This window comes from Bufo bufo, chromosome 9, assembly GCF_905171765.1.
Source record: "Bufo bufo chromosome 9, aBufBuf1.1, whole genome shotgun sequence".
NCBI classification, from domain to species: Eukaryota; Metazoa; Chordata; class Amphibia; order Anura; family Bufonidae; genus Bufo; species Bufo bufo.
Window position 1 is genome coordinate 12,981,952 of NC_053397.1, and position 25,417 is coordinate 13,007,368.

The 25,417-nt window shown below is 40.7% G+C and overlaps 1 protein-coding gene across 3 annotated transcripts in view; it reads left to right on the top strand.

Annotated features, from left to right (window-relative positions):
• Nucleotides 1–7,012: 7,012 nt before the first annotated feature.
• Nucleotides 7,013–25,417, top strand: part of ALDH1L1 (aldehyde dehydrogenase 1 family member L1) — a 28,755-nt gene continuing 10,350 nt past the window's right edge. Inside the window, exons 1-9 of one of the 3 annotated variants that reach the window (XM_040406820.1) lie at nucleotides 7,013–7,111; nucleotides 14,631–14,781; nucleotides 19,329–19,563; nucleotides 19,938–20,103; nucleotides 22,683–22,784; nucleotides 22,866–22,955; nucleotides 23,324–23,461; nucleotides 24,443–24,568; nucleotides 24,656–24,747. In XM_040406820.1, coding sequence (XP_040262754.1) covers nucleotides 14,652–14,781; nucleotides 19,329–19,563; nucleotides 19,938–20,103; nucleotides 22,683–22,784; nucleotides 22,866–22,955; nucleotides 23,324–23,461; nucleotides 24,443–24,568; nucleotides 24,656–24,747 — 1,079 coding nt within the window. In that variant the 5' untranslated portion in view covers nucleotides 7,013–7,111; nucleotides 14,631–14,651. Of the gene's footprint in view, nucleotides 7,112–8,302; nucleotides 8,313–14,630; nucleotides 14,782–19,328; nucleotides 19,564–19,937; nucleotides 20,104–22,682; nucleotides 22,785–22,865; nucleotides 22,956–23,323; nucleotides 23,462–24,442; nucleotides 24,569–24,655; nucleotides 24,748–25,417 lie in introns of those variants that run through there. The other 2 variants (XM_040406821.1, XM_040406822.1) reach the window with 2 other exon arrangements.

Consider the following 25,417-nt stretch of genomic DNA (forward strand, 5'->3'; position numbering starts at 1 on the left):
GTATAATACTGTGTAATATATGCAGTGTGTGTGCATGTATGTGTGTGTATATATATATATATATATACACACAGAGCAGTGTATTGATGTGACACATAGAAGGTATAATACTGTAGATGCAGTGTTTATAGAAATATGTGGTCAGTTATGCATTATAGTCACTGTGAGGTACATGAGGTAGTGGTAACTGTCTGAAGTATTATACATGAGTGAGCAATGAGTAAAAACAGGGCATGGAGGGGAGGTAAATGATGAAAAGTGGAGGACCTCCTCTTACCTCTCCATTCCAGTCTGTATGGATCAATGCAGAGCTGCTTGTGAACTTTTAATACTTGCTGTTAGGGGTTGAAGGACCTGTGATGATGTCATCACAGGTCCTGGCAGATGTACCTTTGAAACCTAGGAACTACACCATTTTTGGTGCAATTCCTTTGCTAGATTCTGCAGGACCTGTGATGTTGAAGATGATGTCATCACAGGTCCTGGCAGATGCACTGTTCTAACCTGGGAACTACACTTTACACTGTGCAGTTCCCTTACAGGACCTGTGATGACATCATCAAAGGTCCTTTAGCTTTAGAAAGGTAAACAGGAGTAATTAGGGGGCGGGGCCTCTCCTCCACTTCGGTGCCTGCCTGCAGCCTATCAGAGGAAAGGGAAGGGACACGCCTCTCCCTCCCCTGCACCTCCGCTGGCACAGGCAGTTTACAATGGAGATGAGCGCAATGGAAGCGCTCATCTCCCTGTTCCCGGCGGTGGCGGCTGCTCACGGGGGGGGGTGTCATTTTAGTTGGGGGGGCACAGCATGATGTAGGGGGGGCCGTGGCCCCCTCTGGCCCCCCCCTGGCGACGCCACTGGGTGGGCCCATGAGAGCTTGATGCCCCCCTGCAGAAAAGAAGGGAAGACTGCAAAGGTATGTATGAAACTGAAGGCATTCCTTACACAGTAGTTATTTAGGAGTAATATTTGCACACAATTTTCCACCATTTCCTTTGTGCCTCTATTTTTGTTACAGATATTGTCTTTGTACAAGTACTTCAGGTGCTCACCGATAGCGATACTATCGGGTCATGCCATGTGACAAAGAGAAGGGGACTTACCTCTGACTCAGGAGTAATTCCAGCATGCCCAGGCAGCTAGGACATGTTGAAATCTGAGTGATTGTTGTTTTTTTTTTTTAACAGACAGCAGGACTTTTCTTCCCTGTTGCGGTTTTAGGTATTGGGTAAAGTATCGCAGCATTTCTAATCATACTTGTGTAAATGTATCGTTGTTATAGCTGCCCCCCCTACTTTTGTCCTGGCCCCCAGTGTGCCCCCCCCCCAAAAAAAATTTTTTTTTTTAAAGCTAGAGACGCCACTGGGGTCAATTGGGTCACGTTGTTCTCCACCTCCAGTGGAACATGGTCATTGTATTTTATATTGCATTTTAATGTGAAATGTTATTTATGTTATCTCCTATGTACCAGGCCTGTTAAGGGTGTAGTTCCTCCTCCTAGACAGTAGAGGGAGGTAGGGAACCCCTTATATAAATAGTTAGGCCCAGACAGGAAAGAGTCAGTCAGAGAGGGTGTGTGTAGTCAGAAGCCTAGAGTCACTTCAGCCAGAAAAGAGCTGAGAAGCAGCCTCTGACATGCAGCTAGATAGCCCAGGCTCCTAGCTTGCCACCTGGAGAAGAAGCAGCCTCCTGAGAAACTAAGTTCCTATAAGAGTACAGAGCAGATCTATTGTTCCAGCCAAACAGAGAGCTGAAGGGCAGAAGGATATACAGTACAGACCAAAAGTTTGGACACACCTTCTCATTCAAAGAGTTTTCTTTATTTTCATGACTATGAAGGCATCAAAACTATGAATTAACACATGTGGAATTATATACATAACAAACAAGTGTGAAACAACTGAAAATATGTCATATTCTAGGTTCTTCAAAGTAGCCACCTTTTGCTTTGATTTCTGCTTTGCACACTCTTGGCATTCTCTTGATGAGCTTCAAGAGGTAGTCCCCTGAAATGGTCTTCCAACAGTCTTGAAGGAGTTCCCAGAGATGCTTAGCACTTGTTGGCCCTTTTGCCTTCACTCTGCAGTCCAGCTCACCCCAAACCATCTCGATTGGGTTCATGTCCGGTGACTGTGGAGGCCAGGTCATCTGGCGCAGCACCCCATCACTCTCCTTCATGGTCAAATAGCCCTTACTTTCAAAGTTTTCCCAATTTTTCGGCTGACTGACTGACCTTCGTTTCTTAAAGTAATGATGGCCACTCGTTTTTCTTTACTTACTGCTTTTTTCTTGCCATAATACAAATTCTAACAGTCTATTCAGTAGGACTATCAGCTGTGTATCCACCTGACTTCTCCTCAACGCAACTAATGGTCCCAACCCCATTTATAAGGCAAGAAATCCCACTTATTAAACCTGACAGGGCACACCTGTGAAGTGAAAACCATTTCAGGGGACTACCTCTTGAAGCTCATCAAGAGAATGCCAAGAGTGTGCAAAGCAGTAATCAAAGCAAAAGGTGGCTACTTTGAAGAACCTAGAATATGACATATTTTCAGTTGTTTCACACTTGTTTGTTATGTATATAATTCCACATGTGTTAATTCATAGTTTTGATGCCTTCATAGTCATGAAAATAAAGAAAACTCTTTGAATGAGAAGGTGTGTCCAAACTTTTGGTCTGTACTGTATGTGCAAAGCAAGGAGATATATACCTGAGGAAGTTTCCCTAACCAAGGATAAAGCCAGCAATAGGGCATACGGGCCTTGGGATAAAGACAGACAGGATTCTGAGGAAAAGTGCAGCCTGATCTGTAAGTGTTTAACCCTCTGAGTATCTTGCAAGTACATTGTGCCTGCCATTGGATGTAAAGCCTGCCTGTTACCTTCTTGTACATGTGGAACTGAACAAAAAACTGTAAATAGTTAACTGTTTCAGTAAACAAAAGTTTTGGTTCACTGCAACTTGTGTTCCTCACTTATTACCTCTATCAATCGGTGTGCCACCGTTACCGGCACTGGCGTCACAAACTTAAAGGGATCTTGCCACCGGCACATTAAACCTGCAACACCCAGGGCACCTCATCTACCATCGGCCTGGTCCCTATACATTGAGAGTGCCCCAGAGGACTCCTGTGCCAGCCTCTCCATCACTGCTGTACGCCTGCCCAGGGTCTTCTATAAACTGTGAGTACCAAGAGCAACCCTCGTTCTGCCTATTAACCGTGACCTCACACTCGCTCACCCTGCAGGCCTGCGTACTGCAAACAGATACATTTGTCTGGTGTCTTGCTCACGGTGAATGACCTGGCAGTTTTTCTGTTTCCGGTCGGGGGGTATGTAGTGTGACCTTTGGGCCGGTAGGTGGGTTGCTGTGCGGCGCTCTACCATCTACACCCTGGATATGCAGTTATTATCTCAGGGTTAATTCCGTCCTGTTTTTCAGAGTTTTTCTGGGTCAAGGTTCCCAGTGATTGTAAAGAAGGAAAAACAAGGTGTAACACATGGGCAGGAGCTGAGAGTCTCCCACAGAGCGGGGGGCTATCACAGAGCCCCCCCCCCCATACGGTATACTGTGGCCCTATGGACGATGTCTACTGGGTGACCCTCACATGGGTCTATCTGATAGCTGCAGAAAATCTGGGGATCGCTCCACATGACTGTACTGGGAGATCAGCGTCCTATAAGAATAAGGCATCCCGCCAACCGTGCGGCTTCATGGGTCCTCCCTCATCTTCGCGGCCCCATCACTGCGCCATAACATTTCATGGTGGAGCCAATCATTACACTAAGCAGAGTTAGGGAAAATCCTGAAAAGGAGGATAACCCCCATCAGGAAGTTCTCTGCTCCATCATGGGCTTTAGAGGAGGTTGTCCAAACCTGGACCATATGGGCAGTAGAGAAATACAGTTGAAGACCGCGCCGATCAGATATTATTTCAGAAAGTCGCCGGATCACTGACCCTCGAGGTCCAGGACTTCACAGTAAAAACCAGAAAAACCTCAGTGTACATAAGAGAGCCGACCTTGTGCCAGTCACACCATCTGTGAATGAGTAACTTCAGCCCCGCCAGACACAAGTAATACCGCCATATACCTGTATAATATAAAACCTGAACCGAGACAGAAACTCAGCCCTAACTAGAACCGTGTTATCTGATGTGTGAAATCTCACTATGAACACTGACTAAGCACCGAGCAACTGCAGTACATGATTACACAATAAAGGGGTTCTCCGGGTTTTAACCTATCCTGAGTATAGGTCATGAATAGCTATCCCTATGAGATAGTTGGGCATCTGACTTCCGGCATCCCCAAAGATAAACCGTTCGAGAAGGCTGCAGCGCTCCAGTGAGTGCAGCGGCCTTCATGCAGCTTAACAAGCACAGCGCCATACATAGTAATGTGGCCGTTCTTGGTATTGCAGTTCAGTGCCATTCACATGAATGAGGCTGAGCAGTCCCTAGGCCATGTGACCAAAGAAGGTGACATATTACATGGCCTAGGAAAAGGCCTAAGCACTGACAGAAGGACACAGCCTCTTGGTACACCGGATCGGCTGGTGTCCAGGGAGTTGGATATGCACTGATAAATCATCAGTAGTAAACCCCAGAGAACCCCTTTAATTTCAATACAGAGCAGCATTATAGTCGATCAATTCTTGTACATAAGCGGCATTATTGCAGTAGATATATTCTTGTACATAGGAGCAGTATTATAGTAGTTATATTCTTGTACATAGGAGCAATATTATAGTAGTTATATTCTTCTACATAGAAGGCAGTATTATAGTAGTTATATTCTTGTACATAGGAGCAGTATTATAGTAGTTATATTCTTGTACATAGGAGCAGTATTATAGTAGTTATATTCTTGTACATAGGAGCAGTATTATAGTAGTTATATTCTTGTACATAGGAGGCAGTATTATAGTAGTTATATTCTTGTACATAGGAGGCAGTATTATAGCAGTTATATTCTTGTACATAGGAGGCAGTATTATAGTAGTTATATTCTTGTACATAGGAGCAGTATTATAGTAGTTATATTCTTGTACATAGAAGGCAGTATTATAGTAATTATATTCTTGTACATAGGAGGCAGTATTATAGTAGTTATATTCTTGTACATAGGAGCAGTATTATAGTAGTTATATTCTTGTACATAGGAGCAGTATTATAGTAGTTATATTCTTGTACATAGGAGGCAGTATTATAGTAGTTATATTCTTGTACATAGGAGCAGTATTATAGTAGTTATATTCTTGTACATAGGAGGCAGTATTATAGTAGTTATATTCTTGTACATAGGAGCAGTATTATAGTAGTTACATTCTTGTACATAGGAGCAGTATTATAGTAGTTATATTCTTGTACATAGGAGCAGTATTATAGTAGTTATATTCTTGTACATAGGAGGCAGTATTATAGTAGTTATATTCTTGTACATAGGAGCAGTATTATAGTAGTTATATTCTTGTACATAGGAGCAGTATTATAGTAGTAATATTCTTGTACATAGGAGCAGTATTATAGTAGTTATATTCTTGTACATAGGAGCAGTATTATAGTAGTTATATTCGTGTACATAGGAGGCAGTATTATAGCAGTTATATTCTTGTGCAAAGGAGCAGTATTATAGTAGTTATATTCTTGTACATAGGAGCAGTATTATAGTAGTTATATTATTGTACATAGGAGCAGTATTATAGTAGTTATATCCTTTTACATTGGAGCAGTATTATAGTAGTTATATTCTTGTACATAGGAGGTAGTATTATAGTAGCTATATTCTTGTACATAGGAGCAGTATTATAGTAGTTATATTCTTGTACATAGGAGGCAGTATTATAGTAGTTATATTCTTGTACATAGGAGTAGTATTATAGTAGTTATATTCTTGTACATGGGAGGCAGTATTATAGTGGTTATATTCTTGTACATAGAGGGCAGTATTATAGTAGTTATATTCTTGTACATAGGAGCAGTATTATAGTAGTTATATTCTTGTATATAGGAGCAGTATTATAGTAGTTATATTCTTGTATATAGGAGCAGTATTATAGTAGTTATATTCTTGTACATAGGAGCAGTATTATAGTAGTTATATTCTTGTACATAGGAGGCAGTATTATAGTAGTTATATTCTTGTACATAGGAGCAGTATTATAGTAGTTATATTCTTGTACATAGGAGCAGTATTATAGTAGTAATATTCTTGTACATAGGAGCAGTATTATAGTAGTTATATTCTTGCACATAGGAGCAGTATTATAGTAGTTATATCCTTGTACATTGGAGCAGTATTATAGTAGTTATATTCTTGTACATAGGAGGCAGTATTATAGTAGTTATTTTCTTGTACATAGGAGCAGTATTATAGTAGTTATATTCTTGTATATAGGAGCAGTATTATAGTAGTTATTTTCTTGTACATAGGAGCAGTATTATAGTAGTAATATTCTTGTACATAGGAGGCAGTATTATGGTGTGTCAAACTTGTCAGTATTTTCTTTGTTACACAATTTTCAGCTTTTTGTTCTGGAACAGATAGTTTTATAGAAACATAGAAACATAGAATGTGTTGGCAGATAAGAACCATTTGGCCCATCTAGTCTGCCCAATATATCTGAATCCTATGAATAGTCCCTGGCCCTATCTTATATGAAGGATAGCCTTATGCCTATCCCATGCATGCTTAAACCCCTTCAGATCACTGGTGTACTAGGTGACTGTTGATTAATGTTGATGCAGCTGACCAAGAACCTCTGTCAGCGGTGGTGATTCTGAGGGCCATGTATTGGAATGTGCTTTGGTGCCTTCCCTTGTTATGGCAGCAGACCTTTGTGTCTATCCCTGGTAATATCTATCTGCGCTTTATACTTTTTATCTTTTGCTCTTTACCTGCGGCCTTGAGTTTTAGAGATTGAATATTCAGCTGTGACCTCTTCATACATTGCCCTGTGTGTTACTGCAGTTATCAGTAATACTTCCCTGGATCTTGTCCCTCTCGCAGACTCCTCCTCCGCTTCTCTCTCACCTGCTTCTAGAAAGTAGCTCCACACTGCACTGGGAGACTTCGCCCAGCAAAACTTTTCCTGTGTCCTGCATCCAGGTGAGTTATTGGGGGTTGTCTTCTATTTGTACACGCCGTCGGCTTTATTCTTGACCCTTGTAAATTTGAGGGATTTTCTAATGTTATATAAATGAAACTCACTGAAAACGTTGCAGATTCTGTGTCCATGGTTCATTATATTCAAGGTCTCTGCATGTTGTCAGTGAATGAAATTTATCTTGCTTACCTCCAAATAATGAAAACACTTCCTGGCCAAATACAGCGCAGGCTTTGTTACAGTTTCATCCAGTCTAGACAATCCTCCATGAAGTCAGCATAATTCTCTCTTCTGCCCTGAAAGTTTGTTACAGTGTATCAGTGCATGTAAACTGTATCAGCCTGAGGTCCATTCTCTTTAGGTCACAGAGCAATTTTTAGTCTGCAATGGAATTCAGATATACCGGTACATGTTTTTCCTGCACTGATACATTGTAGCATACAATCTTGACAGGGGAGAGATTTGTGTTTGCTTATGTGATTGGATATAATTTTAGTAAGAGAGGTATCGACCTGTAGATGTCAACAAGAAAGTTCTCTTTCACTGACAACAACCAGAGTTCTTGAAAACTGAGAAATTGAAGCATGCAGTATATTACAAAGTTGCATAGTGTTTCATGCACATGACCGTGCTTTGGGTCAGCACGTGAGCCACATTTTTTATGGGTCGGATGCAGACCCATTTACTTCAATGGGGCTGCAAAACATCTGGACGGCACTGTTGACCGTGGGTGTTGTCATAGGCACTGAGAGTGAATGTACCTTAAATTGTCCCTGTGTCCCCTTTACATTTTTGCAGTCATTGTGTCTCAGATAACAAAGTAATGAGATGCAACCAACTAATACCTTTGGAAACTCTGGAAATAGTTCTGGTTATGCTCTTGTTATAGTCGGTGTTCCTCTTTTAAGGGTCAACTCAGGAATGGTGAAAAGTTTTATTTCATTTCATTGCCTGATTCAATGTATTTTACAGTTTATAAGTAAAAGTAAACCAGGCTACAATGTCTGGAAGTGTCAGGGTCATCGCCTCAGGGTAACCGGGTGTAATTGCATGAGAGTCGCTGATTGGGCAAACCTCTCAGGAGGCTCGGATAGAGCTCGCTCCTGATTGGTGAACATAAGCCAGCGCCCTGAAGCACACACCTCTACGTAAAGCATGTGTCAAAGGTATTAGAGCATTTATATCACCTGTTACATCTCTACGGTATTATGTGTCTTACTGTAGAGGGAGAGGGCAAAGTGCTCAAGAAATAACATTTATACTGCTATAGCTATAAAATACGTCGTATTGTGTCTGCCCTTGTTACATTCCTAACTATTTCTTTCTATATTCTTGTACATAAACAGTAGTAAGAGGAAGTATTATAGTAGTTATATTCTTGTACATAGGAGGCAGTATTATAGTAGTTATATTCTTGTACATAGGAGGCAGTATTATAGTAGTTATATTCTTGTACATAGGAGCAGTATTATAGTAGTTATATTCTTGTACATAGGAGGCAGTATTATAGTAGTTATATTCTTCTACATAGGAGGCAGTATTATAGTAGTTATATTCTTGTACATAAGGGGCAGTATTATAGTAGTTATATTCTTGTACATAGGAGGCAGTATTATAGTAGTAATATTCTTGTACATAAGAGCAGTATTATAGTAGTTATATTCTTGTACATAGGAGGCAGTATTATAGTAGTTATATTCTTGTACATAGCAGCAGTATTATAGTAGTTATATTCTTGTACATAGGGGGCAGTATTATAGTAGTTATATTCTTGTACATAGGAGGCAGTATTATAGTAGTAATATTCTTGTACATAGGAGCAGTATTATAGTAGTTATATTCTTGTACATAGGAGGCAGTATTATAGTAGTTATATTCTTGTACATAGGAGCAGTATTATAGTAGTTATATTCTTGTGCATAGGAGCAGTATTATAGTAGTTATATTCTTGTACATAGGAAGCAGTATTATAGTAGTTATATTCTTGTACATAGGAGGCAGTATTATAGTAGTTATATTCTTGTACATAGGAGGCAGTATTATAGTAGTTATATTCTTGTACATAGGAGCAGTATTATAGTAGTTATATTCTTGTACATAGGAGGCAGTATTATAGTAGTAATATTCTTGTACATAGGAGCAGTATTATAGTAGTTATATTCTTGTACATAGGAGGCAGTATTATAGTAGTTATATTCTTGTACATAGGAGCAGTATTATAGTAGTTATATTCTTGTACATAGGAGAAGTATTATAGTAGTTATATTCTTGTACATAGGAGGCAGTATTATAGTGGTTATATTCTTGTACATAGGAGCAGTATTATAGTAGTTATATCCTTGTACATAGGAGCAGTATTATAGTAGTTATATTCTTGTACATAGGAGCAGTATTATAGTAGTTATATTCTTGTACATAGGGAGCAGTATTATAGTAGTTATATTCTTGTACATAGGAGCAGTATTATAGTAGTTATATTCTTGTACATAGGAGGCAGTATTATAGTAGTTATATTCTTATACATAGGAGGCAGTATTATAGTAGTTATATTCTTGTACATAGGAGCAGTATTATAGTAGTTATATTCTTGTACATAGGAGGCAGTATTATAGTAGTTATATTCTTGTACATAGGAGGCAGTATTATAGTAGTTATATTCTTGCACATAGGGGGCAGTGTTATAGTAGTTATATTCTTGTACACAGGGGGCAGTATTATAGTAGTTATATTCTTGTACATAGGGGGCAGTATTATAGTAGTTATATTCTTGTACATAGGAGGCAGTATTATAGTAGTTATATTCTTGCACATAGGGGGCAGTATTATAGTAGTTATATTCTTGTACATAGGAGGCAGTATTATAGTAGTTATATTCTTGTACATAGGAGCAGTATTATAGTAGTTATATTCTTATACATAGGAGGCAGTATTATAGTAGTTATATTCTTGTACATAGGAGCAGTATTATAGTAGTTATATTCTTGTACATAGGAGGCAGTATTATAGTAGTTATATTCTTGTACATAGGAGGCAGTATTATAGTAGTTATATTCTTGCACATAGGGGGCAGTATTATAGTAGTTATATTCTTGTACACAGGGGGCAGTATTATAGTAGTTATATTCTTGTACATAGGGGGCAGTATTATAGTAGTTATATTCTTGTACATAGGAGGCAGTATTATAGTAGTTAATTCTTGTACATAGGGGGCAGTATTATAGTAGTTATATTCTTGTACATAGGAGGCAGTATTATAGTAGTTATATTCTTGTACATAGGAGCAGTATTATAGTAGTTATATTCTTGTACATAGGAGGCAGTATTATAGTAGTTATATTCTTGTACATAGGAGCAGTATTATAGTAGTTATATTCTTGTACATAGGAGGCAGTATTATAGTAGTTATATTCTTGTACATAGGAGGCAGTATTATAGTAGTTATATTCTTGTACATAGGAGCAGTATTATAGTAGATATATTCTTGTACATAGGAGCAGTATTATAGTAGTTATATTCTTCTACATAGGAGGCAGTATTATAGTAGTTATATTCTTGTACATAGGGGGCAGTATTATAGTAGTTATATTCTTGTACATAGGAGGCAGTATTATAGTAGTAATATTCTTGTACATAAGAGCAGTATTATAGTAGTTATATTCTTGTACATAGGAGGCAGTATTATAGTAGTTATATTCTTGTACATAGCAGCAGTATTATAGTAGTTATATTCTTGTACATAGGGGGCAGTATTATAGTAGTTATATCATTGTACAGAGGGGGCAGTATTATAGTAGTTATATTCTTGTACATAGGAGGCAGTATTATAGTAGTAATATTCTTGTACATAAGAGCAGTATTATAGTAGTTATATTCTTGTACATAGGAGGCAGTATTATAGTAGTTATATTCTTGTACATAGCAGCAGTATTATAGTAGTTATATTCTTGTACATAGGGGGCAGTATTATAGTAGTTATATTCTTGTACATAGGAGGCAGTATTATAGTAGTAATATTCTTGTACATAGGAGCAGTATTATAGTAGTTATATTCTTGTACATAGGAGGCAGTATTATAGTAGTTATATTCTTGTACATAGGAGCAGTATTATAGTAGTTATATTCTTGTACATAGGAGAAGTATTATAGTAGTTATATTCTTGTACATAGGAGGCAGTATTATAGTGGTTATATTCTTGTACATAGGAGCAGTATTATAGTAGTTATATCCTTGTACATAGGAGCAGTATTATAGTAGTTATATTCTTGTACATAGGAGCAGTATTATAGTAGTTATATTCTTGTACATAGGGAGCAGTATTATAGTAGTTATATTCTTGTACATAGGAGCAGTATTATAGTAGTTATATTCTTGTACATAGGAGGCAGTATTATAGTAGTTATATTCTTATACATAGGAGGCAGTATTATAGTAGTTATATTCTTGTACATAGGAGCAGTATTATAGTAGTTATATTCTTGTACATAGGAGGCAGTATTATAGTAGTTATATTCTTGTACATAGGAGGCAGTATTATAGTAGTTATATTCTTGCACATAGGGGGCAGTGTTATAGTAGTTATATTCTTGTACACAGGGGGCAGTATTATAGTAGTTATATTCTTGTACATAGGGGGCAGTATTATAGTAGTTATATTCTTGTACATAGGAGGCAGTATTATAGTAGTTATATTCTTGCACATAGGGGGCAGTATTATAGTAGTTATATTCTTGTACATAGGAGGCAGTATTATAGTAGTTATATTCTTGTACATAGGAGCAGTATTATAGTAGTTATATTCTTATACATAGGAGGCAGTATTATAGTAGTTATATTCTTGTACATAGGAGCAGTATTATAGTAGTTATATTCTTGTACATAGGAGGCAGTATTATAGTAGTTATATTCTTGTACATAGGAGGCAGTATTATAGTAGTTATATTCTTGCACATAGGGGGCAGTATTATAGTAGTTATATTCTTGTACACAGGGGGCAGTATTATAGTAGTTATATTCTTGTACATAGGGGGCAGTATTATAGTAGTTATATTCTTGTACATAGGAGGCAGTATTATAGTAGTTAATTCTTGTACATAGGGGGCAGTATTATAGTAGTTATATTCTTGTACATAGGAGGCAGTATTATAGTAGTTATATTCTTGTACATAGGAGCAGTATTATAGTAGTTATATTCTTGTACATAGGAGGCAGTATTATAGTAGTTATATTCTTGTACATAGGAGCAGTATTATAGTAGTTATATTCTTTGTCAATTGTCTTTTTATTGAAAAGCATATCAAAAGAGATGTTTACATACATTGATGCACAAATCAGAGTTATTACAGACAAGTCTAAAGCGTACTTTGACAGTATAGTGCATAGTATACATATGACATATATAAAGTGCATGTCTTCAGAGCAAGGTCATCTAGAACCAACTAATTGACATTTGGTGTGTGACCTGATGTAGGTAGGTCAAACAAACATATAAAAAGGGGGGGGAGGATGGGGGATGGGGGGGGGGGGGGTGTCCTTAGAACTGGACAGATACGGTCTGAGGCTGTTAAGATAACCTTTGATGATTCCAAAGGGAGAAAGAAGGTTTAGCACCCTCCATTCTCACTAATGTGTCGTTCCTGTCTGGGGGGACATTTTCAAAGTTGTTTGTCTGTTGAAAATTGTTTAAGATGTTGGTGTACCATTCGCATATCTATATGTAATCCATGGGGCCCATAGCTTTTTGTGCTTCTCATGTGCCCTAAGTTCCCAGCCCGCTAGCTCTTCCATACGATATATAGTAGTTATATTCTTATACATAGGAGCAGTATTATAGTAGTTATATTCTTGTACATAGGAGCAGTATTATAGTAGTTATATTCTTGCACATAGAAGGCAGTATTATAGTAGTTATATTCTTGTACATAGGAGGCAGTATTATAGTAGTTATATTCTTGTACATAGGAGCAGTATTATAGTAGTTATATTCTTGTACATAGAAGGCAGTATTATAGTAGTTATATTCTTGTACATAGGAGCAGTATTATAGTAGTTATATTCTTGTACATAGGAGCAGTATTATAGTAGTTATATTCTTGTACATAGGAGGCAGTATTATAGCAGTTATATTCTTGTACATAGGAGGCAGTATTATAGTAGTTATAATCTTGTACATAGGAGCAGTATTATAGTAGTTATATTCTTGTACATAGGAGCAGTATTATAGTAGTTATATTCTTGTACATAGGAGGCAGTATTATAGTAGTTATATTCTTGTACATAGGAGCAGTATTATAGTAGTTATATTCTTGTACATAGGAGGCAGTATTATAGTAGTTATATTCTTGTACATAGGAGCAGTATTATAGTAGTTATATTCTTATACATAGGAGCAGTATTATAGTAGTTATATTCTTGTACATAGGAGCAGTATTATAGTAGTTATATTCTTGCACATAGAAGGCAGTATTATAGTAGTTATATTCTTGTACATAGGAGGCAGTAATATAGTAGTTATATTCTTGTACATAGGAGCAGTATTATAGTAGTTATATTCTTGTACATAGAAGGCAGTATTATAGTAGTTATATTCTTGTACATAGGAGCAGTATTATAGTAGTTATATTCTTGTACATAGGAGCAGTATTATAGTAGTTATATCCTTGTACATAGGAGCAGTATTATAGTAGTTATATTCTTGTACATAGGAGGCAGTATTATAGTAGTTATATTCTTGTACATAGGAGCAGTATTATAGTAGTTATATTCCTGTACATAGGAGCAGTATTATAGTAGTTATATTCTTGTACATAGGAGCAGTATTATAGTAGTTATATTCTTGTACATAGGAGCAGTATTATAGTAGTTATATTCTTGTACATAGGAGCAGTATTATAGTAGTTATATTCTTGTACATAGGAGCAGTATTATAGTAGTTATATTCTTGTACATAGGAGCAGTATTATAGTAGTTATATCCTTGTACATAGGAGCAGTATAATAGTAGTTATATTCTTGTACATAGGAGGCAGTATTATAATAGTTATATCCTTTTACATAGAAGCAGTTTTATAATTGTCTCTTCTTTCCCCCACTTCTTATGTACACTTGCTCGATCCTTCTGAGGGCTATGCGGTGTACAGGCAAAAGCTGTTCCCAGGATGAAATATATATGAAATAATGTCATAAATAATCAATAATAAAAAGTCATTTCACAGATCCTTTTTCTTAGGGTACATTCACACAACTGTATTTCTGTGTCCGCATTTGTTCTGCAATTTTGCAGAACGGATGCAGATATATTCATTTTAATGTGGCTGCAAAAGATGTGTGCTGTCTGTATCTATGGTTCTGTTCCGCAAAAAAAGATGTGAATGTACCCTTACTGTGGAATCCAGCAATTCCTATTCACCTATTGATCTTAGAACTGGTTTACCAGATTTGATTATTTGTAAATATTGCAGTCAGTGATGTAAGATGTATCATTTCCCTCATAATTTAGCTTTTCCTTTTATATGTCTTCATCAGTCCATCACAACAACTATAGTCATGCGGATAGCTGTGATTGGGCAGAGCATCTTTGGTAAAGAAGTATATAAAGAGCTGGTGAAGGAGGGACACCAAGTGGTGGGAGTGTTCACGATTCCTGATAAAGCTGGCGGCAAGCCAGACCCACTAGGTATGTGCTTCATCATCACCTCCATCGTTATTTACTTTCATTGCTACATGATTTACCAGTAAGTTGCAGTCGAGATTTAGGAATTGAATTTATCACAAATTTCACATAAATGAATCCAAACAAATCTAAAGTTTTTGCAATTAGTTTTGGACAAATCACGTACAAATGCACCCAGCGCCATTTTACTGTGATTATTGGTGAAGAATTGCAAGAGAGAGGAAGAAGATTGAGAATCATATGATGCTGGAAGAAAGTGTGTGTGGGGTGAGGAGCTTGGCTCAGAGGCTGACAGACAGCATGATCAGACAATCGGGGGCAGAATTCAGGAAAGTTCTTTGTTGAGAAAGTCATAGAATGCCATTCTGCCTTCAGCTTGTGATCTGGAAGGATGTGTTATGGCAGTATCTGCCAAAAAACAGTTGCAGACACAAACCACTAATGCAGTGTAATAGGGTCATTATAAGGATAGTATAGGGAGAGAATAAGGGTATATAGGTATATTTTAGGGACTTTTATCAGGGAAAGCATATACAGAGTGAGGAACAGGGTTTTGTGTTTAATAGAGCTGCAACAAAAGGTGAGCAATTGCAATATAAAAAATAAAAAATAAAAATGTTTCATTTTATCATTTGTAATTGGGCATATCAGTGCATGATACCTGTGTCACTGAACTTGTTGCATATTACTGCAATATAGTGGTTAGTTAGAGTAAAAGCAATAATGCAATAACGTCATTTTTATACCCGTATTATTGAAAACGTTGTAAGTTTACTAAAAAAAAAGTGTTGTATTACTGTCACGGATGTAGAAGGGGAGAACACCAAAAGACAACAAGATGGAAGGGAAAAGACACTAGGCCTCACCGCTAGGGAAGGAAAAGGGTCACCACCTATAAAACCCTGCTCCTGGCCCTAACTCCTATCCGTATGGGCACCTCTCGATGGTAGAGATGCCCATACAAAGGAACCTAGAAAACCCTGGTGGCCCTCAGATGCCCTAATGGTAATGACAGGGCAGAGACAACCCGCTCCTTCCCTGGTGAAGGAACCAGCGTCTCGCTAAGGCCTAGTAAACAACAAAGGTGGGGGGGAATACAAAACACAACAAGCGGAACACTTAACTTCTGAGGCTGATGGACGAACAGGACTTCACCAAGAACCACACTCCAGCTCTTCCAAGACCAAATGAAGCTATCCAGAGCAAGGAGTGATGGGTAAAGTCAGACTAAATAGGGGGAGGTAAAGGTCACATGATCCACACCTGACCAGGAGGTGTGGACATACCAGCAACACACAGACAAAGTGAAACCGAAAGAGGCTGTCAGATCACTAATGCGTAAATAATCTTTCTGACCTTCTGAGACCTGTCACCGGTGTGACAATTACTACATCAGACGATCTAGTTCAAAGACATTTTACTGCAAAAACTCAATTAGTAAATTGTCAATACCAGTGTGCAGTGTGTTTGAATTACAGCGAAAAGACTTGGAATTTTGCTAGTACCGTTTAATAATCTTGGTGTATCCAACCTGTGACTTTTCCCTTATAGGAAACCTGTCACTTTCATTTATAGGACTCATAATGAAATGTCTGGAAAATGGAAGAGAGCAAAACAAAAGACTTAGGTCATTCGAGAGTCAAAACATGGGTAGTAGCAGTGGTAGCAGCACCCCCAGCCATTCGGACAGTAGTAGTAGGCCACAGTTCTCCATGGCTTCCGATAGGTGACATTATCATTGAGGACAAAGAGGAGGAAATTGTGACTTGATGGCTCACTTCTCCTCTCAGTCACAGCAGGATGACATCTAGGTCACCTCTGAGTCTGAAACAGTGACTTGGAGCCAGGGATCACAGCATTCCTCCTGCTTCTCCTCCTTGCAACCCCAGAGAAGCCTTTCAGTTGCATTTTCTGTTTTAACTTCCCTCTCCTAGTGGGGTGCCTTCTTTTTTCCTAAGAAGAGGCAACAACACCCCATGTGCAATGGAAAATACTCAACATAGCCTACCTGTTGATGTCTTGGTGATGGTGGTAGTAGTGGCACCTGTAGCTATGGTGGTGCCGGTAGGAACAGCGGCACTCGGGGCAAATACAAGGCAGGGAATCTGGAGGGGGCCATGGACCCCATGATGACATATCACAGTCTGATAAAAGTATCATTGAGGGTGAGGACTATGACTATGACTGTGTGTTGGGAATAACCTGGTAGCTGCATAGGGATGCTGAGGAGTAGGTAACAGGGTGGTAGCGGTGGCAGCAATAAAGAGCAGAGACAAAGTATGACCAGAACCTCCAAAAAAATTGTGAGGGCCACATCTGCTTCTATTTTAGTCAGCTTGGAAACAGGTGATGCACCTTAAACATGCCAGACCTAGACCAAGCTTGGCTGCTGCCAGCTCTGTGAGAGTATATCCCATCTGGCAGGTTTTCTCCAAAGTGCTGAAAGACAAAACCATCGCCGTGTGCAAGATCTGCAGGATTAAAACAAGCCTTAGGCATTCAAACACAAACAGGTCTCTATCGCAGCACATGATGCTGGATCACCAGTTACTGTGGGAAAATAGAAGTAGCGACCAGTTAGCTCAGCAAAAGTGTCCTCCTTCTCCCGGTCTGTTTTGCAGCAGCCAGACCTCCTCCAGGGGCAGTGCAGTGTTCTTGTTGTCATCATCATTACATGCTGATGGCAGCAATCTGCTGGTGTGTAAGCTTAATTCCCACCTGGCTAAGTTGCTGAAGGTGCCGTCTATGCTGTACCATTTACATACCTCCCAACCTTTCCGCATCCGGCAGTACAGTCCCGGATTTTGGTGGCAGTCCCATAGTCCCGGAATGGCTGAGATATCTCCCGCTCTTAGCTGTCTCTGCATATATAGGATGCAGAGACAGTTGCCTGTAACGGTGAGGCAGGGAACTGTCCGTTCTTCGCTTCACCATTCGGCTCATCAGTCGGCGTTCCACAGCAGCAGGCAGGATGCGGTCAGAGACCCCACTATCACACTGCTGGGCTGTGTAGGAGGAGCAATGCCGGCCCAGGAACCAGCCTCTGCTCCTTCTACACAGACCAGCAGCGCAATGTGTGACTGTATCCTGCCTGCTGCTGCTGGGGAGCATCGGCCGCTGAGTTCTGATCATCGGAGGAACTAGGTGAGTATTTACTGTTTTTTTTCTTCCTCTGAATGGGCTCATATCTGGGCATAGATACTGTGAAGAGAGCATATATCTGTGCATAACTACTGTGAGGGGGGCATCATACCGCTGCCTGCCTGGCTACCATCATGTCCTGTACTGTATGGCTATTGCTGCCACCATCGTGCCACAGTGCTGTCTGCCTGCCTGACTACCATCATGTCCTGTACTGTATGGCTGTTGCTGTCACCATCGTGCCACAGTGCTGTCTGCCTGCCTACCTACCATTATGTCATGTACCACATAGCTGCTGATGCCGCCATCATGCCACTGCCGCTGTCTGCCTGCCCACCATCATGTTCTGCACCATATGGCTGCAACTGCCACCATCATGCCACTGCCTGCCTACCATCATGTTCCATACAATATGGCTGCTACCGCTGCTGCAGCCATTGTGCTGCTGCCTGCCTATTATCATGCTCTGTACTATATGCCTGCTGTTGTCACCACTGCAGCTGCTGCTCCCTGCTGTTAATCCCCTACTGCCACTACCAATACCAGTACACAGCCATCACTACTACGACTACGACTACCACCCCTAAACACAGGCACACACTTCTACAGCCTTGTCTGTTCTGCTGTGCTACTATTATTGCCATCACATGCCACTATTACCCTACCCTTTCCACTTCCACACTGTGCTGCTGCTGCTCCCAAGTAAAAGGGAGACTTTTTCCAGCCTTATTTAGAACCTGCCAGTCTTTCTTCTGACATTAACGTGTGTGAGGATCTGCCCCCGTTAAGGCATAATTTTTGGATGCTTGGTCGCAACAAGCTACTGTTTTTTTTTTCCCATAACATGTTTAAACACCATCTGCTGTCAATAAGAGATTCTTTTTTTGGAAACTTTCTAATATGAAAAAGCATAACACATGCGACAAAAATGTGTAAAAAAAAAAAAGAGAGAGAGAGATAATGAAAAGATGTAAAGGGGGAATATTAATCACCCGTATTTATGCAAATAGTAATAATTAATATTCATAAATAGGAGGAGTCATCTAGTGATGACTCCGCCTATTTATACCTTAAGTAAAGAATAATACTTTCACCTTGCCTTAATTGAACCCTTCCTCAACAAAAGATATAAAAATTCTGAGTCCTAGAAGACCTCAGAGTATCATATACCAATTTGCAGGCCAATTGGAGCATACTTGATTCCTGTAGAATCGATTCGGATACAAATCAAATTAAAAAAAATAAAAACTGAATGGATTTCAAGAAAGTCGCTCCTCTCTAGAGTGGACCCCTATCACCTTACATTTTTGAGGTCTCGTTTTTGAGGTAACATTGGTTGTCCATTTGACCCAGTGTTACTGGATTTTCCATCTAATGAATCGTTTCCATTTCATTCCTTGTATCTGTAGGAGCAGAAGCGGAGAAGGATGGCGTTCCTGTCTTCAAATTCCTGCGCTGGCGAGTGAAGGGTCAGGCGCTTCCGGAGGTGGTGGAGCAATACAAATCAGTGGAGGCCGAGCTGAATGTCCTTCCATTCTGCTCTCAATTCATCCCCATGGAAGTCATCGATGCTCCAAAATATGGATCTGTCATCTATCATCCCTCCATCCTGCCTCGACATCGGGGGGCCTCCGCCATTAACTGGTAATTATTCTGATTGTACATTTCATAACAGGTCAAACCTACATTTCGGGTTTAGATAGTTTGTATACCATAGATTAACTCTAGTTACATCCAGAGCTGAATTCAGAATTCTGCCAGCTTGAGAATGGCATTCAACAAAGTGTCTACAAGAGGGAACAACTGCCACATGGCCCTAACTCCTTGGGACCCATAGTCCACACAGCCACATAGCATACCGTACCACACAACTGTATCATTTATGAATGGTGTATATAGCCTTTTATCACATAGGGTTAGTCATGGAGGACCCTGGTATCACCTTGGTACAAGGGTCCGGGTATCCAAACCCCACTGCGGACTGTGCCCTTCACGCTCATATGACTTTTCTCTTGCAGGACGCTGATGCAGGGAGATAAGAAGGGCGGCTTCACCATATTCTGGGCAGATGACGGGCTGGATACGGGCGACATTGTCCTGCAGAAAGAGTGCGACGTCCTCCCAGATGACACCGTCAATTCACTATACAACAGATTCCTCTTTCCCGAGGGAGTTAAAGGCATGGTCGGTATATCATTCGTCACATATTAAAGGGAATGTTCATCATTAGAAAAACATGCCTGCATTCTTCTTTTACAGCGCCACACTTGTCCACAGGTTGTGTGTGGTATTGCAGCTGAGTCCTATTAGCTTCAAGAGAGCAGAGCTGCAATACCAGATACAACCAATGAACAAGTGTGATGCTGTTTCTGGAAGAAAGCAGCCATGTGTTACTAATCGTAGATTCCGTTAATTCTGCATCCTTTACTGGCTGCGGTCAGCGTGGTCGGGCAGGATTAACTCTTTCAGTGGCTCACTTTCGGGGTGCTCACTCAGTCCAAGCTTAAGAACTTTTTTTTTAACATGATTTTCTTATCTAACTATTCTGCTCCAAGATCCAGAGCTGCATTTAGAATTCTGCTACATGGAATACAGCAGAATCAGCAGAATGATTGATGCAGCTTTGGATGTGACTAGAGTATAATGTATGATTGGATCGGGTAGATTAAAGAGGACTGAGCAGCTGTGGGGGTACTTACTTTGCACAACAGTAAAACATCCTTGACATGAAATGGACCCAGCGGTTGAGAATCCTGTTTTATTTCCAGGCTGAGTAAATATTTGTTTTGGCTCATTGCTCGAGGAGTCAGGGTCACATGATCAGGGACCGAGCAGCAGTTCATGCTCAGCATTTTTTTCCCCTCATGTGACTTTATAGTAAAATGCCAGTAACTCAGCACGCCACTGACATGCTGGATTATTGGAAATTCCAAACCATTGAACAACTATGTACATGGGACTATGTTGTTGCTGGAGATGTGGGCCCCCAAGTAGTGCAACCGATGGAGAAGTACCACCAACCCCCTGAAAACATGTCTGCAGAAGCACAGTAATTAGAAGACAGGGGAAGGAAGTGGATGCAGCTGCAGCTTCTCTCTGTATGTCTGTGAGGCTGCAGCTCCCTTTCCCCTCCCACAGCATGCAGTCTCACAGACACACAGAGAGAAGCTGCAGCTGCACCCTCTCTCTCCCCTCTTACAGCATGCAGCCTCACAGAAGCACATTAATTAGAAGACAGGGGAAGGAGGGGGTTGCAGCTGCAGCTTCTCTCTATATGTCTGTGAGGCTGCAGCTCCCTTTCCCCTCCCACAGCATTCAGTCTTACAGACACAGAGAGAAGCTGCAGCTGCCCCCTCTCTCTCCCCTCTTACAGCATGCAGCCTCACAGAAGCACATTAATTAGAAGACAGGGGAAGGAGGGGGTTGCAGCTGCAGCTTCTCTCTGTATGTCTGTGAGGCTGCAGCTCCCTTTCCCCTCCCACAGCATGCAGTCTCACAGACACAGAGAGAAGCTGCAGCTGCCCCCTCTCTCTCCCCTCTTACAGCATGCAGCCTCACAGAAGCACATTAATTAGAAGACGGGGAAGGAGGGGGTTGCAGCTCCAGCTTCTCTCTGTGTGTCTGTGAGGCTGCAGCTCCATTTCCCCTCTCACAGCATGCAGTCTTACAGACACACAGAGAGAAGCTGCAGCTTCACCCGTCTCCCCTCTCATATCATGTAGTCTCACAGAAGCACATTAATTAGAAGACAGGGGAAGGAGGGGGTTGCAGCTGCAGCTTCTCTCTATATGTCTGTGAGGCTGCAGCTCCCTTTCCCCTCCCACAGCATGCAGTCTCACAGACACACAGAGAGAAGCTGCAGCTGCACCCTCTCTCTCCCCTCTTACAGCATGCAGCCTCACAGAAGCACATTAATTAGAAGACAGGGGAAGGAGGGGGTTGCAGCTGCAGCTTCTCTCTGTATGTCTGTGAGGCTGCAGCTCCCTTTCCCCTCCCACAGCATGCAGTCTCACAGACACACAGAGAGAAGCTGCAGCTGCACCCTCTTTCTCCCCTCTTACAGCATGCAGCCTCACAGAAGCACATTAATTAGAAGACAGGGGAAGGAGGGGGTTGCAGCTGCAGCTTCTCTCTGTATGTCTGTGAGGCTGCAGCTCCCTTTCCCCTCCCACAGCATTCAGTCTTACAGACACACAGAGAGAAGCTGCATCTGCCCCCTCTCTCTCCCCTCTTACAGCATGCAGCCTCACAGAAGCACATTAATTAGAAGACGGGGAAGGAGGGGGTTGCAGCTCCAGCTTCTCTCTGTGTGTCTGTGAGGCTGCAGCTCCCTTTCCCCTCTCACAGCATGCAGTCTCACAGACACACAGAGAGAAGCTAAAGCTGCCCCCCCTCACAGCGTGCAGCCTCACAGAAGGACAGTAATTAGAAGACAGGGGAAGGAGGGGGTTGCAGCTGCAGCTTCTCTCTGTGTGGCTGCATGCTGTGAGAGGGGAGAGGGAGCTGCAGGGAGTACACATCTGAATGGCTCAGAGCGTACAGCATATGTTGAGAGGAAAGATGTATATATTTAGGATATGTAGCTTTTCGGTGATCGGCTGGGCGTGCAGGGTGCGGACGTCTCTCTCAGCTGTGTCACTGGAGACATTTAACATACACAATAATATAATAACCTTGCGCGGTGACTGCTCTGATGCCAGTTAACACCATATTCTGTGAAGGTGCAGATACTTTGCTTTGCTCATGAGGGGTCTATCTTTCAGGTGGAAGCCGTTCAGCTCATTGCACAAGGCTCCGCTCCCAGGATCCCACAACCAAGCGAAGGGGCCACCTATGACCCAATACAAAAGAAGGATAATGCAAAGGTCTGTGCAAATCCTAGTGTCCAGATAAGGAGTTTCTGGGATGGTCGTCCTCACTCTGGTGTTTTCTGTGCCAATCTGTAGATTAACTGGGACCAACCAGCAGAAGCAATACACAACTTCATCAGAGGGAATGATAAGGTGCCCGGAGCCTGGACCGAGGTCAATGGAAGTGTAAGTGCAGATCTGAGACAAGGACAGGGGGGACGAACGATAGATAGATAGATAGATAGGAGATTGATTAGATAGATAGGAGATAGATAGATAGATAGATAGATAGATAGATAGATAGATAGATAGATAGATTTAAAGAAATTCCACAGCCCTACCAAAAAGTAAATTAAAAGTAGAGTTCTTTAAAGAACACTACTTTTAATTAACTGTTTGGTAGTGCTGTGGAATTTCTTTGAATTTATTTATTTGGCTGTTGGATCGTCTCCGCAGCCGCTGGCACACCAACCTTCCCTTTTTTCTACCGCTCACATCATTTGTATTATAGATAGGTAGATAGATACTTTAATACTTTTGTTTCCTTAATCCAGAAATGGACTTTTTTCGGTTCCTCCTTCACGTCTAATGGACCAAACCCAGATGGAGAACCTCTGGAGATTCCTGGGGCGTCACAACCAGCCGTGGTCACAAAGCATGGCCTGGTGCTTTATGGAAATGATGGAAAAACTGTAAGTGCTGGTTTTGGATTGTTAGTGATATTTTCATGCTACTGCTTAGGCCGGGTTCGCACTTGTGTTAGGGTATTCCGTTATAGGTTCCATTTATACGGAAAGTCCACAGGACTTAGTTTTCCGTCCTGCATAATGGAAACCAGACGGATCCGTTATGCTTGCCCCTAGACTTCTATTATGACAGATCAAAATGGAATGCCTTCTTCAAGGCTTACGTTTTGCATTCCGTCTACGAATCCCGTTATAAATGGAACCTTTAACGGAATACCCTAACGCAAGTGTGAACAGAGTTGTATGCGTGCTCCCTGGTAATCTTTGGTCTGCTGAGCGCTTTAGTTCCACAGGTCCACATACAAGCTATAAGGATTGGTAAAGTGCACATCGCCTGCCGATACCTGCATTGTGAGATACGGCCAGCGTCACCTTATAAGCTGCATTATTGCATATATTTCTGGACTGAAATTTTTGTTAATTGTATCTAGGCTATTGCTACATTGTATCGCAGTTATATATATGTTTTATTTGTTAATTATTTTTATTTTTTTTATATACTCCTTGAGGCACTCACTTTCTAAATTTATAGTGTCCTTTTTTGTCTGTTGGAACCAGACACGTGAGATGCCTCGGACTACATTATAGGTAGAGTGATATCGAGCTAAACATAGTTATATAAGTTTATTTCATAATTTTAACTTTATTTCATTATTACTGTATAAGATGAGCCGTTCATTATATATTCTTATTATATATTCAAACCTGTTACACTGTAACGAACCCAACAGCTGTTTCCATTATCCAACTTTCCAAACAACTGTGTGACGACTCCTCCCGATTGTCATGACCTCCTCTTTCTCTATAGTTTACTTCCTGGGGGAGAATATGACTTGCAAGTCCTTGGCACGTGCTCGTCATTGTCCCAAAAGGAGGCCTCACCCAACCCCAGGCCCATGTCTCACAGGTCTCTGTATTTGATCGCAGCTGACGGTGAAGAACATCCAGTTTGAAGACGGGAAGATGATTCCAGCATCTCAATACTTTAAGTTGTCGGACAATGCAACCTTACAGCTGTCCCCAGAGGAGCAAGCCGTAGCGGATGAAATGCGAGTATGTCAGTCCAGAACCAGCCTCCATGAACATCCAGTAGACCAGTAGATAGTCGGTAGGTAAACCACCTCTGTGTTTGTGTCATAGGCTGCCTGGAAGAGAATCCTCACCAATGTCTCTCAGATTGAAGACTCCACTGACTTCTTCAAGGCTGGAGCTGCATCTATGGATGTAGTCAGGTGGGCTCATCACCATCATTAAAGAGTGTCCGTCAGCAGTTCTGACTAGGCCAAACTGCTTATAGCACTAGGTAGTGGCTGGGGAGAGCAGGACAAACTTTACTTTTCTGGAGCTTTTATAATCAGGAGTAGTGTGGATATGAACTTTTATTCTGTCAGGTTCTGCTCCTGCAAGTGCTGGACTATGGCTGGTATTAGATATGGACTATGACTAGTATTAGATGTGGACTATGGCTGCTATTAGATATGGACTATGACTAGTATTAGATGTGGACTATGGCTGCTATTAGATATGGACTATGACTAGTATTAGATATGGACTATGACTAGTATTAGATGTGGACTATGGCTGCTATTAGATATGGACTATGACTAGTATTTCATATGGACTATGACTAGTATTAGATATGGACTATGACTAGTATTAGATGTGGACTATGGCTGCTATTAGATATGGACTATGACTAGTATTTCATATGGACTATGACTAGTATTAGATATGGACTATGGCTGGTATTAGATATGGACTATGACTAGTATTAGATATGGACTTTGGCTGGTATTAGATATGGTCTATGGCTGGTATTAGATATGGACTATGACTAGTATTAGATATGGACTATGACTAGTATTAGATATGGACTATGACTAGTATTAGATATGGACTATG